Source organism: Lichenostomus cassidix, unplaced genomic scaffold, assembly GCF_008360975.1.
Source record: "Lichenostomus cassidix isolate B80296 unplaced genomic scaffold, HeHo_3.0 HiC_scaffold_789, whole genome shotgun sequence".
Lineage (NCBI taxonomy): Eukaryota > Metazoa > Chordata > Aves > Passeriformes > Meliphagidae > Lichenostomus > Lichenostomus cassidix.
In genome coordinates, this window is record NW_028147479.1 from 54,949 (window position 1) to 71,023 (window position 16,075).

The window sequence follows — 16,075 nt, forward strand, 5'->3', positions numbered from 1 at the left end:
CATGGCCTCACCCCAACCCCTCCCCGCAGTCTCTGGACAGCCTGGGCGCGTCGGAAGACGCCCGTTCCAAACGCCACTCGACCTCCGACCTCTCGGACGTGCCGTTCAGCGCCGTGAGGAAGGAGGGCTGGCTCCACTGCAAGCAGATCCTCACCAAAAAGGGGAAGGTAGGCGGGGATGTGTCCTTCCGGCCCGGAGCCCCGCGGCAGCGCGGCCGGCTCGCCCCCTGAGCCCGGCGCTCCGTCCCTTCTCCCCGCAGAAGGTCGGTGGAGGCATCCGGCAGTGGAAGCGCGTCTTCGCCGTGCTGCGCAGCCACTCGCTGTACCTGTGCAAGGACAGGCGGGAGGCGGTGACCTGCGCCCCGGCCCCAGGTGAGGAGGAGCCGCCGATCAGCATCCAAGCGTGCCTGGTGGACATCTCCTACAGCGAGACCAAGAGGAAGCACGTCTTCCGCCTGACGACCGCTGACTTCTGTGAATATCTCTTTCAGGCAGAGGATCGGGAAGACATGCTGGCCTGGATCAAAGTCATCAGGGAGAACAGCAAGGCTGAGGGCGAGGTGAGAGCCACATGGGGCTCCCGGCTGCCTCTGGCTCTCCCGGCACTAACCGCCTCGGCTCTCTCCGGCTCTTTGCCTTGTGCTGCTTCCCCAGGCCACGGCCAGGCCCGTGCCGTGCTCCCGGGGGTGTGTGGGCATCCAAGAAGAGCGTGGCCCCGCGGCCTCGGCCGGGGCAGGGTGTGGGATGCTCGGCGGAGGGGCTGTGGCTCTCCGTGAGCGCCGGGCGGGGCCGCTGATGGATCCGCCGGGTCGGCGTGCGGTGGTGTGGTGGCAGAGGAGCCTGCGTGGCTCTGCCGTGGTGTGACACGGTTCTGCCATGGTGTGGCATGGCTCTGGTCAGGTCTGGTGTGGCTTTGCCATGGTGTGGCATGGCTCTGGTGAGCTCTGGTGTGGCTCTGCCCAGGTCTGGTGTGGCTCTGCCCAGGTCTGGTGTGGTTCTGCCATGGTGTGACATGGCTCTGCTGAGCTCTGGTGTGGCTCTGCCAAGGTCTGGTGTGACTCTGCCATGGTGTGACATGGCTCTGTCGAGGTCTGGTGTGGATCTGCTGAGCTCTGGTGTGGCTCTGCCATAGTGTGACATGGTTCTGTCAAGGTCTGATGTGGCTCTGTCATAGTGTCACATGGCTCTGCTGAGGTCTGGTGTGGTTCTGCTGTGGTGTCACTTGGCTTTGCCAAGGCCTGGTGTGGCTCTGCTGTGGTGTGACATGGCTCTGCTGAGCTCTGGTGTGGCTCTGCTGAGGTCTGATGTGGCTCCACCATCATGTGACATGGCTCTGGTGAGGTCTGGCATGGCTCTGCCATGGTGTGACATGGTTCTGGTGAGGTCTGATGTGGCTCTGCCAAGGTTTGGCGTGGCTCTGCTAAGGTGTCACGTGGCTCTGCTGAGGTGTGATGTGGCTCTGCCACGGTGTGACATGGCTCTGCCGAGGTCTGGTGTGGCTCTGCCATGGTGTGACATGCCTCCAGTGAGGGGTGACATGTCCCTGCCATTTATGATGTGGCTCTGTTTGTGGAGAGAGGTCTGTGCCCTCATGGCACTGCCGAGGCTGAGCCCTCTCTGGCCAGCCATGGACTGTGCACGGTCACTCGGCTCTGAGGTGGACAGAGCTGCCCCTGGCGCCACTCTGGGCTCCAGAGGGGAATCCGTGGGTTTGGCTGTGCCGGCTCTGGGCTGGCTTGGTTTGGATGTGCCAGTGCTGGGCTGTGCCAGTGCTGGGCTGTGCCAGTGCTGGGCTGTGCCAGATTTGGATGTGCCAGTGCTGGGCTGTGCCAGTGCTGGGCTGTGCCAGGTTTGGATGTGCCAGTGCTGGGCTGTGCCAGGTTTGGATGTGCCAGTGCTGGGCTGTGCCAGGTTTGGATGTGCCAGTGCTGGGCTGTGCCAGTGCTGGGCTGTGCCAGGTTTGGATGTGCCAGTGCTGGGCTGTGCCAGTGCTGGGCTGTGCCAGTGCTGGGCTGTGCCAGTGCTGGGCTGTGCTGGCACTGGGTTGGCTTGTTTTGGATGTGCCGGCTCTGGGCTGGCTTGGTTTGGATGTGCCAGTGCTGGGCTGTGCCAGTGCTGGGCTGTGCTGGCACTGGGTTGGCTCAGTTTGGATGTGCCAGTGCTGGGCTGTGCCAGAGCTGAGCTGTGCCAGAGCTGGGCTGTGCCAGCACTGGGTTGGCTCAGTTTGGATGTGCCAGTGCTGGGCTGTGCCAGAGCTGGGCTGTGCCAGTGCTGGGCTAGCTCGGTTCTGTGTCAGTGGTCACACCAGGCTGGTGACAAGCTCCAGCCCTGGAGGGCGCCTTGAGCTCGGAGCAGTTTCTGTTGTCAGGTTGTCTGTGGCACAGCCCCGTGCCGGAGGGCTCAGGGGGCTCGACAGGGATGGCAGCACCGATGCTGCCAGGTTGGAACAGGCAGAGTTGTCCGGACAAACCCCGGCGCTGCTGGGCTGGAACACGCGGAGTTGGCCGGACAAACCCTGTCCGTCACGGATGGCTCCGTGTCCGTGGCGGCCGCGGCTTGATGGAGGTGTGCGCGCCGTGGAGGGACACTCGTGTCCAGCTTGGACCCCACTCTGTGTCCATGGCAGCCGCGGGTCGATGGAGATGTGCGTGCCGTGGAGGGACACTCGTGTCCAGCTTGGACGCCACTCCGTGTCCGTGGCGGCCGCGGGTCGATGGAGGTGTGCGTGCCGCGGAGGGACACTCGTGTCCAGCTTGGACCCCACTCCACGTCCCGGAGCGATGGACGGCAGTGGGGCCATGAGCACTGCTGGACACCGGCTGGACACTGGCCATCCCGGTGCCACCCTTGCCTGGTGCCACCCGGCCCCGCGCGGTGCCCGGCCGAGAGTGGACTTGCCCGGCAGTGTCCAGCGGACGCTCAGCTCAAGCTCTCCCTTCCCCTCTTCTCTCTGCCTCCCCAGGACCCCGGTTTTGCCAGCCAAGCCCTTATCAGCAAGAAGTTAAACGACTACCGGAAAGTGAGGTACGGACCGGGGTGGTGGGCGTTGGTCACCGCGGTTGGTCACCACGGAGCAAAGCACCCCTGGATGGGGCAGTGATGGACGAGCCACCCACCCCCGGCTCGGTTTGGGGTCAGCCAGAGTGACACTTGGCACTTTTAACGCGGGTTGGAGCAGCTCGGTGCTCCCGGAGGAAGCCGGGAAGCCCGGGAGCCATGACTGCTGTTGTCACCGGGAGGTTTTGTGTCCCCGGCGGTGCCATCCCTGATCCCTCCCCGCTCTCCCCGCAGCCCCGCGGGCTCCAAGCCCGACTCCTCGCCCAAGGGCCCTCGCGGGCTGGGGATCCGAGCCGAGTTCCTGAAGCAGACGGGAACCAGCGCGCCCCGGTCCCCCCGGCAGGACGCGGCTGTCACCAAAGGTGTGTGGGACACTCCGGACAGACCTGGGGACTTTATGTCTCCGTGGTGTTTGTCCCGAGTGATCCTGAGTGTTTTCCCTCCGCAGATGAGAGCAGCTCCCAAAAAGCCCCGTGGGGCATCAACATCATGAAGAAGAACAAGAAATCTGCCCCGCGAGCTTTCGGCGTGAGGCTGGAGGATTGCCAGCCTGCCCCGGACAACAAGGTATGGCCACAGGGTCACTGCCGGCCCTTGGGGACTCTGCACACCTCCTGACCTCATCCCTGTGTCACCAAAGCTGTGGGAAAAACAAAAATTTTCCAACAACATTTTTAATGTTTGATTTTAATGTTTTACTTTAAAGGCGTTACTTTATTATCTGGTCAGGATGTTGTTCTGGTCAGGATGTACCACAGAAATCTTCTCATCTGTGCAGAGAGAATCATTCCATGATACATCACTTTTACCCGATTTCTCAGATATTTCATGCAGTAAAAATACACAGAAAAGTATTGGGTCAGTGTTCATTGGTCTGAAGTTGAGCAAACTCCCAGCATTCAGTTTCCCATTGGATCTGAATCTCCTCGCCTCTGATGTTAATTAAATTTTTCATTCTTCAGTTTTCCTATCGGTCTTTTCCTGGCCAGATATTTTCACCCCTGCTGGAGGTGGCATCTGGGATTTTTAGATAGCCACTGATGTCCTGCTGATATTCTGCTGATATCTTTATTTTTGGGTTCCTCCAAGTCTGTTGATACGCTGAGTCCACCAGACCTCACCTGGTAGAACAATGCCCTGGGAAGAAACCTAAAATTCCTTTTCCAGGGCTAAAGACAAAGAGAACCCTCTGACTAAAGCGATCCAAAATTTTTAAACCGGTGTATTTTCCAACTCCTGTCCCCACAGAATGTCCCCCTGATCGTGGAAACGTGCCACAAGGTGGTGGAAAGAAACCTAAAATTCCTTTTCCCAGGCTAGAGACAGACAGAACCCTCTGACTAAAGTGACCCAAAATTTATAAACTGGTATGTTTTCCAACTCCTGTCCCCACAGAACGTCCCCCTGATCATGGAAACATGCTGCAAGGTGGTGGAAAGAAACCTAAAATTCCTTTTCCCAGGCTAAAGACAGCTAGAACCCTTTGACTAAAGTTACACAAAATTTTTAAACCAGTGTATTTTCCAACTCCTGTCCCCACAGAACATCCCCCTGATCGTGGAGGCGTGCTGCAAGGTGGTGGAAAGAAACCTAAAATTCCTTTTCCCAGGCTAAAGACAGATAGAACCTGTCGCTGTTGAGCTGCTAGCAGAGAAAAAAGGACCAGGTTCTCAGTGTGGCATAAAAGTGTCTTTTATTATTTAATTCCAACTTATATAGACTTTTCAAAGGTCACCCAGATTGGTCAGTTTGAAACCTCCCCCTAGGCAGATTGGCCAGGCCTGAACTGTCCAAATCTTGAGAAACTGTTTCAACAAACATCCAAACTTTATCTTTGTTTATAAAAACACAGGAAGAAGAGAGAAGGAATTCTCTCAGGAAAGGTCTGTGCTTGCCACAAGAACCCTCTGACTAAAGTGATCCAAAATTTTTAAACTGGTGTATTTTCTGACACCTGTCCCCGCAGAATGTCCCCCTGATCGTGGAGGCGTGCTGCAAGGTGGTGGAGGACCGCGGGCTGGAGTACATGGGAATCTACCGTGTCCCCGGGAACAACGCCGTGGTGTCCAGCCTGCAGGAGCAGCTCAACAAGGGAGCCACCGAGATCAACCTGCAGGACGAGGTGAGGGCGGGGCGGGTGGCTGTCCCCGTTGGTGGCTTCGTCCTGGTGGCCGTCCCTGTCGTGGCTGTGGAATGCTCTTTTGGTTTGTGTCACTATCTGTGTTGCCGTTGGTATCCCTGTGCTCTTTACCATCTGTGTTCGTGTCATCCTCCCTGTCTCCATCATCATCCCTGTCCCCATCATCCCTGTCCCCATCATCCCTGTCCCCATCATCCCTGTCCTCTTTATCATCTCTGTTCCTGTCATCATTCCTGTCCCCATTATTGCTGTCCCCATCATCACTGTCTCCATCATCCCTTTCCCTATCATCCTTGTCCCCATCATCCCTGTCCCCGTCATCATCCCTGTCCCCATCATCATCCTTGTCCCCATCATCTCTGTCCCTGTCATCCCTGTCCCCATCATCCCTGTCCCCTTTATCCCTGTCCCCATCATCCCTGTCCCTATTAACCCTGTCCCCATCTTCCCTGTCCCCATCTTCCCTGTCCCCATCCCTGTGACCTTCCCTGGAGTGCCAGGGCCGCCTAGCGGTCAGTGCCAGCACTGCAGGTGACATCCTGGGGACGTTCAGGGCTTTCCCTGCCTGTCACCCGGGCTGTCCCCCGTTTGGGGACTTCACCCCGCTGTCCCTGGCTGTCCCTCTGAGCAGCCTCTTCTGTCCCCCGCAGCGGTGGCAGGACCTGAACGTCATCAGCAGCCTCTTGAAATCCTTCTTCCGCAAGCTCCCCGAGCCTCTCTTCACTGACGGTGAGTCCCTGTCCCCTGGAGGTTGGGGACAGCTCCCCAAACCCTGTGACACAGTGAGGGGACAATGCAGACCGTTGTCACCAAGACCCCTTGTCCCTGTCCCTCCTTGCCCTGCAGTGCCCCATCCCAGTGGGGTCAGAGCTCAGTCCCTTCCCCAGCATCTCCAGGGGGGGTCACCCGAAGGTCCCCAACCCTGGGGAGGTGACCTGTCCCCTCCACCCCTCTGTGACACCCCAGTGTCCCATTTTCAGATAAATACAACGACTTCATTGAAGCCAACCGCATCGAGGATGCCAGCGAGAGGATGAGGACGCTGCGGAAGCTGGTAGGGACATGGGGACAGTGGCTGGGGTTGGGGACAACACTGGAGACCCCCTGGGATGGGAAAAACGAGCAGGGGGGTGACGCAGTGCCTCCCCACAGATCCGAGACCTGCCAGGCCACTACTACGAGACCCTCAAATTCCTGGTGGGTCACCTGAAGACCATCGCTGACCACTCGGAGAAGAACAAGGTACTGACCGCCCCACCCTGCCAACCTCCCCAGCCCACCCAGAGCCCCCTGGGGACACCCCTGACCCCTCTGTGGGTGCAGATGGAACCCCGAAACCTGGCGCTGGTGTTCGGCCCCACGCTGGTGAGGACGTCCGAGGACAACATGACCGACATGGTGACGCACATGCCTGACCGCTACAAGATCGTGGAGACCCTCATCCAGCACGTGAGTGGCACCCCGGGTGGCCTGGGGACACTGGGGTGACTGGGGAGGGGACAATCTTCACCCCAGAAATGGGGAGGGGTCCCTGGCCAGGCTGTGACCCTTTTCCCGTTCCCCACAGTCGGACTGGTTCTTCAGTGACAAGGAGGACAAGGGCGAGAAGGTGAGTCCTGCCCGCCCCCCTGGGGGGTCTCGCGGTGGGTCAGGGGGCTGCAGACCCCCGGTGGGGAGCTGGGGGGGTCTGGGCAGCCCGCTGATGGGGTTTTGCCCCCCGCAGACCCCCGTGGATGAGAAGGAGGCGCAGTCCGTGCCCAACATCGAGTACCTGCTGCCCAACATCGGCAGGACGGCGGCGGCCGGCGATGCTGCAGGTGAGGGGGATGGCCGTGACATCGAGGGGCAGAGCCCGTGACCTCGAGGGGCAGAGCCCGTGATCTCGAGGGGCAGTGTTCGTGACCTCGAGGGGCAGTGTCCATGACATTGTCCATGACATTGCCCATGACATCGAGGGGCAGTGTCCCTGACATCGAGGGGCAGTGTCCATGACACTGAGGGGCAGTGTCCGTGACATTGTCCCTGACATCGAGGGGCAGTGTCCATGACATCGAGGGGCAGTGTCCATGACATTGAGGGGCAATATCCATGACATCGAGGGGCAGTGTCCGTGACATTGTCCCTGACATCGAGGGGCAGTGTCCATGACATCGAGGGGCAGTGTCCATGACATTGAGGGGCAGTGTCCGTGACATTGTCCCTGACATCGAGGGGCAGTGTCCATGACATCGAGGGGCAGTGTCCATGACATTGAGGGGCAGTGTCCGTGACATTGTCCCTGACATCGAGGGGCAGTGTCCATGACATCGAGGGGCAGTGTCCATGACATCGAGGGGCAGTGTCCGTGACATTGTCCCTGACATCGAGGGGCAGTGTCCATGACATCGAGGGGCAGTGTCCATGACATTGAGGGGCAGTGTCCGTGACATTGCCCATGACATCGAGGGGCAGTGTCCATGACATTGAGGGGCAATATCCATGACATCGAGGGGCAGTGTCCGTGACATTGTCCCTGACATCGAGGGGCAGTGTCCATGACATCGAGGGGCAGTGTCCATGACATTGAGGGGCAGTGTCCGTGACATTGCCCATGACATCGAGGGGCAGTGTCCATGACATTGAGGGGCAATATCCATGACATCGAGGGGCAGTGTCCGTGACATTGTCCATGACATCGAGGGGCAATGTCCATGACATTGTCTGTGACATTGAGGGGCAGAGCCCATGACATTGTCCGTGACATTGTCCATGACATGGAGGGGCAGTGTCCGTGACCTCAAGGGACAGCGTCCGTGACATTGTCCGTGACATGGAGGGGCAGTGTCCCTGACATTGTCCGTGACATCGAGGAGAATTGTCCCTGACACTGAGGGGCAGTGTCCGTGACATTGAGGGGCAATGTCCCTGACATCGAGGGGCAGAGCCCATGACATTGTCCATGACATTGTCCATGACATTGTCCATGACATTGTCCATGACATCGAGGGGCAGTGTCCCTGACATTGTCTGTGACATCGGGGAGCAATGTCCCTGACATCGAGGGGCAGCGTCCGTGACATGGAGGGGCAGTGTCCGTGACATTGTCCATGACATGGAGGGGCAGTGTCCATGACATTGTCCATGACATGGAGGGGCAGTGTCCGTGACATTGTCCGTGACATTGTCCACGACACCGAGGAGCAGTGTCCCTGACATTGAGGGACAGTGTCCATGATATTTCCTGTGACATCGAGGGGCAGTGTCCATGACATTGTCCGTGACATGGAGGGGCAGTGTCCATGACATGGGGGGGCAATGTCCCTGATATCAAGGGACAGTGTCCATGACCTCGAGGGCCAGTGTTCGTGACATTGTCTGTGACACCGAGGGGCAGAGCCCGTGACATTATCCGTGACATCGTCCGTGACATTGTCCATGACATTGTCCATGACATTGTCCATGACATCGTCCATGACATCGAGGGGCAATGTCCCTGACTTCTGGGGCCGGTGTCCATGACCTCGAGGGCCAGTGTTCGTGACATTGCCCGTGACACTGAGGGGCAATGTCCCTGACATTGAGGGGCAGTGTCCGTGACATGGAGGGGCAGTGTCCGTGACATTGTCCATGACCTCGAGGGGCAGTGTCCGTGACATTGTCCATGACATGGAGGGGCAGAGTCCCTGACATCGAGGGGCAGTGTCCGTGACATTGTCTGTGACATATTCCATGACATGGAGAGGCAGTGTCCCTGACATCGAGGGGCAGTGTCCATGACATTTTCCATGACATCGAGGGACAGAGCCCGTGACACTGTCCGTGACATTGTCCCTGACATCGAGGGGCAGTGTCCATGACCTCGAGAGGCAGTGCCTGTGACATTGTCCGTGACATTGAGGGGCAGTGTCCATGACATCTTCCCCACACTCTGTCCCCTCCTGCCCACCTCTGTGGCCCACGGCCACCTGGACGGGACATCCCACCACCTTCCTCTCCGAAAAACGGGAATAACCCCCTGGGGATGCCCGACAGCCCCGTGGCCACCCTGTCCTGTCCCCCTTCTCTCCGGTGGCCACTCCCGGTCCCTCAGGGCGCCCACCCCGCGCCCACCCCGCGGGACCCAAACCTGGAGACCGGGAGCTTTTGACGTTGGACTGATTTCTTCCGTTCTTTCCTTGAACTTCTCTGTGCTGTCCTCTTCCTCCTCCTCCTCCTCTTCCTCCTCCAGCGGACCTCCTCGAGAGCTAGAGCGGGTACAGTCTGATCCCGGGTGCATTGCTCACGCACTAACCCCGCGGGGTGACCGAGAGAGGGGGAGCAGAGGGACACCGCGGGAGGGGAGGGGACACTGTCCTGCCTGGCGCTGTCCCCAGGGTCCCCAGCGTCACCGGGGATGTGGAAACCCCCAAATCCTTTCACCTGATTGTCCCACCCTGGTGCCTGTGGTGGCATCTCCCTGCAGGGATGGATGCTGGTGTGCTGTGACACTCAGATTTTGGGGTGTGAGGGTCTCCAAAGCCCCCCGGGGAGGGTCAGCGCCCCCTTTCTGCCTCCCCCTCTCTCGTTGTCGGCAGCTGCTAACCCCGTCCCGGGCATGCGGGGCGGGAGAGGGGTTTGTGTCCTGTCCTCGTCCTGGTGGCAGCAGGGCCAGGGCTGCCTGTCCCCCTGTGTCCCCTCTGACCCCATAACCCCCCGGTCTGTCCCTGTCCCACACCCCGCTCCGGGGCCGGGCGTGGCACGGAGCCACCTCCCTCCCCGCGCTCCCGTCCGGGTGACACGGCGGTGGCAGCGCCCTGTCCTTGTCCCCTCTGCGCCCCGAGGCCGCGGGAGGGTTGGGGTCGCGCCGCGGGGGTCCTGGCTGTGTGTGCCTGTGTGTGTCCCCTTTGTCCCCACTCCCCACCCTGCAGTGGGCGAGCAATGCCAGGGACCACCGGAGCCCCTCCTGCCAGGGGCCAGCGGGTGTGACATCCCCGGCATGTCCCCATCCTGCCTTGGGGGACCGGAGCGACATCCCCAGCTCGACCCCCGACCCCTCCCCATCACCCCCCACCCCCTGACCCCTCTAACCTCCCTCTCCCCTCTGCTTTCCAGGCTCGACCCGCAGCGGCTCCGCCAAACCGAAGGTGAGCGATGTCCCCGCTTGGGGCTGGCAGGGTGGGGACACGGCGACGCGCTCTCCCTGTCCCCGCCACCCCTGACCGCGCTGTCCCCTCGTCCCCAGGGCACATGGCCGTCGCGCAAAGCGCCGCCGCACCGGGAGCTCCTCACCATCCCCTTCGTCTCGGCCGCCGCCCGCAAGAGGAAGAAGAGGAGAGAGGCCGAAGGCGTTGGCAGCAGCACCGACGACGACGCGGAGCGCAGGGACAGCCCGGGCCGGCAGCAGGAGCAGGAGGGTCCCGCGGGGGCAGCCGGCAAAGCCCCCCGAGGCAGCGGCAGCGGCAGCGAGCCCGCGGCTCCCGGCACGGAGCGGGAATGCCCGGCGGATCCCGAGCCGGCTCCGGACGCTCGCTCCATCGTGTCCGGCTACTCCACGCTGTCCACCATGGACCGCAGCCTGTGCTCCGAGGTGCACTCGGTGGCCGGCAGCCGCGGCGAGGAGGCGGACGACGAGCGCAGCGAGCTCAGCCACATGGAGACGGACACCGAGAGCCGCGAGGGAGCCCGGCCGCGACAGGCTGGTGACACCGGCGACGAGGACAAAACCCCGCCGGGCCGCCCTTCCTTCAACTCGCACCGCCTGATCCAGTGCGACACGCTGGCCCGCAGGAAGCTGGGGCGGCCGCGGCAGGTTGGGGACGTGCCGGCGGTGGCCGGAGGGGACGAGCGGAGCTGGGTGACAGCCGGGCGACCCTCGCTGCGGGAACAGCTCCGGCAGCACCTGCGGGGCTCCGCCGACGACACGGCGGTCCGACTGCGCCGGCCGCACTCCCCCGAGACGCGCCGCAAGAAGAGCAGCTGGCGGCGACACACCGTCGTGGTGCCCGGTGGCCTCAAGGACCTCAACTTCAACGAGTGGAAGGAGCCGCGCGGCCTCGAGGGGACAGCGGCGTCCTGTCGCGACAAGGACTCGGGGCTCAGCAGCCTGGAGTCCACCAAAGCCCGGCCGGCGGTGCCAGCTCCGGCTCCTGCTGGCACTGCCAGCATTGTCACTGCCACCGAGAGTCCCCCGGGCAGTCCCCCGGCCCCGCTGCGCTTCCCGCAGTGTCTCTGACCCCCCCGGCGGTGTTTAATTTAAAGATGTCCCTTGTCCCTGTATTTAATTGTGCTCCCGACAGGCTGCTGTATTTAACAGGGCTCGGTGGCCCCTCGGGGACAAAGCCACCTCGTCCCGAGGGTGGTGTCGCGGCACTGTCCCCCAGCCCCCAGGCAGGGCCAGGAGGGGCTCGCGGGGACTGTCGCCGGGCAGGGGTGGCCCTGCTGTCCCCAGCCGCGGCGGGGTGAAGTGCGGGCACTTCCCTGGGCGCTGCGGCTGCTCCGGCTGGGGATGTCCCTCGGGTTGGGGACCTTGGGGACCTCGGTGTGAGAGACGCCTGGCCTGGGGACCTCGGGGGCCTCGGTGTCAGAGACTCCTGCCTTGGGGACCTTGGGGCCAGGGATCCCTGCCCTGGGGACCTTGGGGACCTCAGTGTTAGTGACCCCTGCGTTGGGAGACCCTGGGGATCTTGGGGACATCAATGTGACAGACCCCTGCCCTGGGGATCTTGGGGACCTTGGTGTCAGAGACCCCTGCATTGGGGACCTTGGGGATCTTGGGGACATCAGTGTGAGAGACCCCTGCCCTAGGGACCCTGGGGACTTCGGGGACCTCCGTGCCAGGGATCTTCTTGTATGCTGGGGGACTTTGGGGACCTTGGTGTCAGAGACCCCTGCCCTAGGGACCCTGGGGATCTTGGGGACATCAATGCGAGAAACCCCTGCAGTGAGGGACCTTGGGGACCTCGGGGACCTTCTGTGTGCTGGGGGACCCTGGGGACTTTGGTGTCAGAGACTCCTGCACTGAGGGACCTTGGGGACATCAGTGTGAGAGACCCCTGCACTAAGGGACCTTGGGGACCTTGGGGACATCAGTGTGAGAGACCCCTGCCCTAGGGACCCTGGGGACCTTGAGGACCTTGGGGACCTTGGAGTCAGAGACCCCTGCGTTGGGGACGCTGGGGATCTTGGGGACATCAGTGTGAGAAACCCCTGCACTAAGGGACCTTGGGGACCTTGGAGACCTTGGGGACCTTGGGGACCTCGGCGTCAGATACCCCTGCCCTAGGGACCTTGGGGACTTTGGGGACCTCAGTGTCAGGGACCTTCTGTGTCCTGGGGGGCCCTGGGGACTCTGGGGACCTCAATGTCAGAGACCCCTGCCCTGGGGACCTTGGGGACCTCAGCGCTGTCACCCTGACCTTAGGGGGCTCTGGTGAGCCAGGGTGGCTCTTGGGATGTCCCCAGGGGCCAGGGGATTGTCACTGAAGGGGGGGACACTGCCATCCTTTACCCCCCTGGGCGATGTGCCACAACCCGGAATGTCCCCATGTCCCCTCCCATCTCTGTCCCCTTCCTGTCCCCCAGGCCAGAAGCACTTTAGGAAGGGGACTCGGGGACCTCCAGCCTGGCCAGGCAGGGGACACAAGTGCCACCACCATCTCGGTGGCCTCGTGTCACCCCCCGTCCCCGTCTCTCCGTGTCGTTCTCATAACGTTATGCAAATATTTGCTGTAAAATCTTTTGGTTTTTTGGGGTTTTTTTTGTTTTTTTCTTCGACTTTTTCGATTTTTTTGGGGTTTTTTTTCGTTTTTTTCCCCCCTGTAAATATCATCTCCACCCCTGTAACATATCCCAAAGGATTTATAAGGATTTTTTTAAGAAGTTTTGCTCAGAGGAAAGGCCAACCCCGAGCAGGGGGACGTGCTGGACCAGTGGTGACTTTTTCAACCCTCCTGCATGTCCCCTCGGTCCCTCCCACCCCATTCCCGACCCCAAAACCGCAAAAAAAACCCCAAAACAGACCCAAAAAATCCTCCAAACAGACCCAAAAAAATCCCAGCTTTGCCCCCAACCTCCAGTCCTGGTCTATATATTGGAAATAAACTGGTTATTCGAGGTTTTGTTGGTGTTAATTAATTTTTTTGGGGGGAAATCTGTGCTGGGATCCCAAATTTGTCAGTGTGGGGATTTTTTATTCCTGGAAGGATTTATCCCTAAAAGGATTTATTCTAATTTTTTTAATGAATTTTGGGGGAAGAAATGACAAAATTGGGAATGTCTCATCCGGGTCACAACGAGATAAAAATTCCTAATTCAGAGGAGGGAAAAAAAAGTGGGAAAAAAATGCCGGAAAGAGAGAAAAAAAGAGGCAGAGAGAAAAAAAAAAAGTGATTTTATTAAAGCCGGACACTCTGATAGAAAAGAAAAACTTATAAAGGGAAACCAACAGAAAAAAATAAATGAAAATAAAGGAAAAAAATTAAAAAGCAACCCTTTTGTTCACGGGATCTTCAATTACAACGGTCACACACAACTACCCATGGCATCCACGGTGACAAGGGGGACACTGAGGTGGCACTGGGGTGGCACTGGGTGTGGGGGGTGGTGGCATGTCCCCTCCCCCTCCCCGCCATCCCCCAGCTCGAAGCCTTTTTATTTTTATTTTTATTTTTATTTTTATTTTTATTTTTATTTTTTCTTATTTTTTCCCCTCCGTTTTCGACTTTTTTTTAAAATTTTTTTTTTTGCCGTTTTTTCTTTTTTTATTATTATTTTTTTTTCCTTTTTTAAAACAATCCACGAGAAAAAATTCATGCGGAAGAAGAGAGAGAAGAGAAAGAGAGAGAGAAAAAGAGAGACAAACGACGGCGTAGAAACCCCAAAACAGCTTTTTAAAGAGAATCAGAAATCCGGAATTTTTTCCATTTTTTTCCATTTTTTCCCTTTTTTTTCCATTTTTTCCCTTTTTTTTTCCATTTTTTTCCTTCTTCTTCTTGTCACTTTTTATTTTTTTGTCCTTTTCAGAGTCGCAGCCTTTTTTTTTAAACTTTTTAAATTTTATTTTCTTTTCGAAACAACATCCAGACGAGTAAAGCGGGGAGCGCATGCAGCTCCGACACATGCAGGTTTGGATTTCGCCTTTTTTTAGCAATTTTTTTTTACACTTTTTCCTCTTTTTTTTGCCATTTTTTTGCCATTTTTTTGTCATTTTTTTGTCATTTTTTGGTCATTTTTTGGTCATTTTTTCCGCTCTTTTTTCGCTCGGTTCTGAGCAGAACCGAGTCGGTATTTACTTAAAATTTTTAAAATATTTACTATCCACTTTTCAGCGTGATTTGCACGATGCAATTAAGACAGACACAACAACATAAATCTCACGGACCAATGGAAAATGAGGTTTAGACATCTCAATGCAACCCCCGACCCGCAGCACCCCAGTTCGCTTATCCTATTATGATGATGCTTTCACCTTATTTTAGGATGTCAACGCCGGTTTATGATGTACACCACCTTGGTCGGTAGATGTCACTCCATTTGCGTTATGTCACCGCCTTGTTTGCATGTCACTTTGTTTGGTGATCGTAAAACACCCAAAAAAACACCTCACTGGTTTGTTGATGCCAGCCCGATATAGTGATGTAACCTCCTGGTTAAGAGTCACCGCCTGATTTGGGATGTCACCACCCAAATGACGTTTGAATATATGACATCACTGGTTTGCAATTTCACCCGCCCCTTGAGCCCAGATGCCCCACTCCACCCCTCCTGGTTTGGCGATGTCACCTCATGGTTTGGTGATGTCACCTCCTGATTTGGCAATGTCACCGCTCGGTTTGGCAATGTCACCGCCTGGTTTGGCGATGTCACCGCCCGGTTTGGTGATGTCACCTCCTGGTTTGGCGATGTCACCGCTTGGTTTGGCGATGTCACCACTTGGTTTGGCGATGTCACCGCCCGGTTTGGTGATGTCACCTCCTGGTTTGGCGATGTCACCACCTGGTTTGGTGATGTCACCACCTGGTTCGGTGATGTCACCTCAGTGTCACCCCCCGGCTCTGCACAGGTGGGGACAAAGTGGCGGGGTGGGGGCACCAGGATGGACACATCCCAAAATTTGTGACAGCTCTGTCCCACCAGGTGGGGACACCGAGATGGGGACACCAAGATAGTGACAACGAGATGGGGACATTGAGATGGGGACACTGAGATGGGGACATCGAGATGGGGACATTGTTGGGGGACACCGAGATGGGGACATTGGGATGGGGACACCAGGATGGGGACACTGAAACAGATGGGGACACTGGGATGGGGACACCAGGATGGTGACATCGAGATGGGGACATTGAGATGGGGACATTGAGATGGGGACACTGAGGTGGCACTAAGGACAGCCCCCCCACCATGGCATTTCTGTGGATGTCCCCAAAGGGGGTGGCAATTGTCACTTCGCAATGACATTTTTGTGGATGTCCCCACAGAGGTGGCACTTGTCACCCCGCTTGTCGTTGTTTTGGATGTCCCCATTGAGGATGGCAATTGTCACCCCCATGACATTTTCATCGATGTCCCCACAGGAGGTGACAATTGTCACCTCCCCATTTGGGTGACCCCATAGAGGTGGCAATTGTCACCCCCATGACACTTCCACCGATATCCCCACAGGGGTGGCACTTGTCACCCCCATACATTTCTGTGGGTGTCCCCATTTGGGTGACCCCATAGAGGTGACAATTGTCACCCCAATGACACTTCCACCGATATCCCCACAGGGGTGGCAATTGTCACCCCCATGACATTGTTTTGGATGTCCCCACAGAGGATGACAATTGTCACCCCAATGACATTTCCACCGATGTCCCCACAGGAGGTGACAATTGTCACCGCCCCATTTGGATGTCCCCACAGAGGTGACAATTGTCAC

The 16,075-nt window shown here is 58.1% G+C and overlaps 2 protein-coding genes across 4 annotated transcripts in view; one reads left to right on the top strand and one right to left on the bottom strand.

Annotated features, from left to right (window-relative positions):
- The window catches only part of LOC146422284 (rho GTPase-activating protein 23-like), a 31,097-nt gene extending 17,826 nt beyond the window's left edge, over window positions 1-13,271 (top strand). For 2 of the 3 annotated variants that reach the window (XM_085046663.1, XM_085046662.1), the window contains 14 exons: window positions 30-167; window positions 260-559; window positions 2,962-3,023; window positions 3,291-3,418; window positions 3,505-3,623; window positions 5,023-5,178; window positions 5,847-5,925; window positions 6,177-6,250; window positions 6,349-6,438; window positions 6,520-6,645; window positions 6,764-6,805; window positions 6,920-7,013; window positions 10,267-10,298; window positions 10,397-13,271. In XM_085046663.1, coding sequence (XP_084902789.1) covers window positions 30-167; window positions 260-559; window positions 2,962-3,023; window positions 3,291-3,418; window positions 3,505-3,623; window positions 5,023-5,178; window positions 5,847-5,925; window positions 6,177-6,250; window positions 6,349-6,438; window positions 6,520-6,645; window positions 6,764-6,805; window positions 6,920-7,013; window positions 10,267-10,298; window positions 10,397-11,386 — 2,430 coding nt within the window. In that variant the 3' untranslated portion in view covers window positions 11,387-13,271. The remainder of the gene's footprint in view (window positions 1-29; window positions 168-259; window positions 560-2,961; window positions 3,024-3,290; window positions 3,419-3,504; window positions 3,624-5,022; window positions 5,179-5,846; window positions 5,926-6,176; window positions 6,251-6,348; window positions 6,439-6,519; window positions 6,646-6,763; window positions 6,806-6,919; window positions 7,014-10,266; window positions 10,299-10,396) is intronic. The other variant, XR_014848204.1, reaches the window with a different exon arrangement.
- Window positions 13,272-14,935: 1,664 nt separating this feature from the next.
- Window positions 14,936-16,075, bottom strand: part of LOC146422285 (uncharacterized) — a 73,882-nt gene continuing 72,742 nt past the window's right edge. Inside the window, exon 5 of the mRNA XM_085046665.1 lies at window positions 14,936-15,186. Coding sequence (XP_084902791.1) covers window positions 14,936-15,186 — 251 coding nt within the window. The remainder of the gene's footprint in view (window positions 15,187-16,075) is intronic.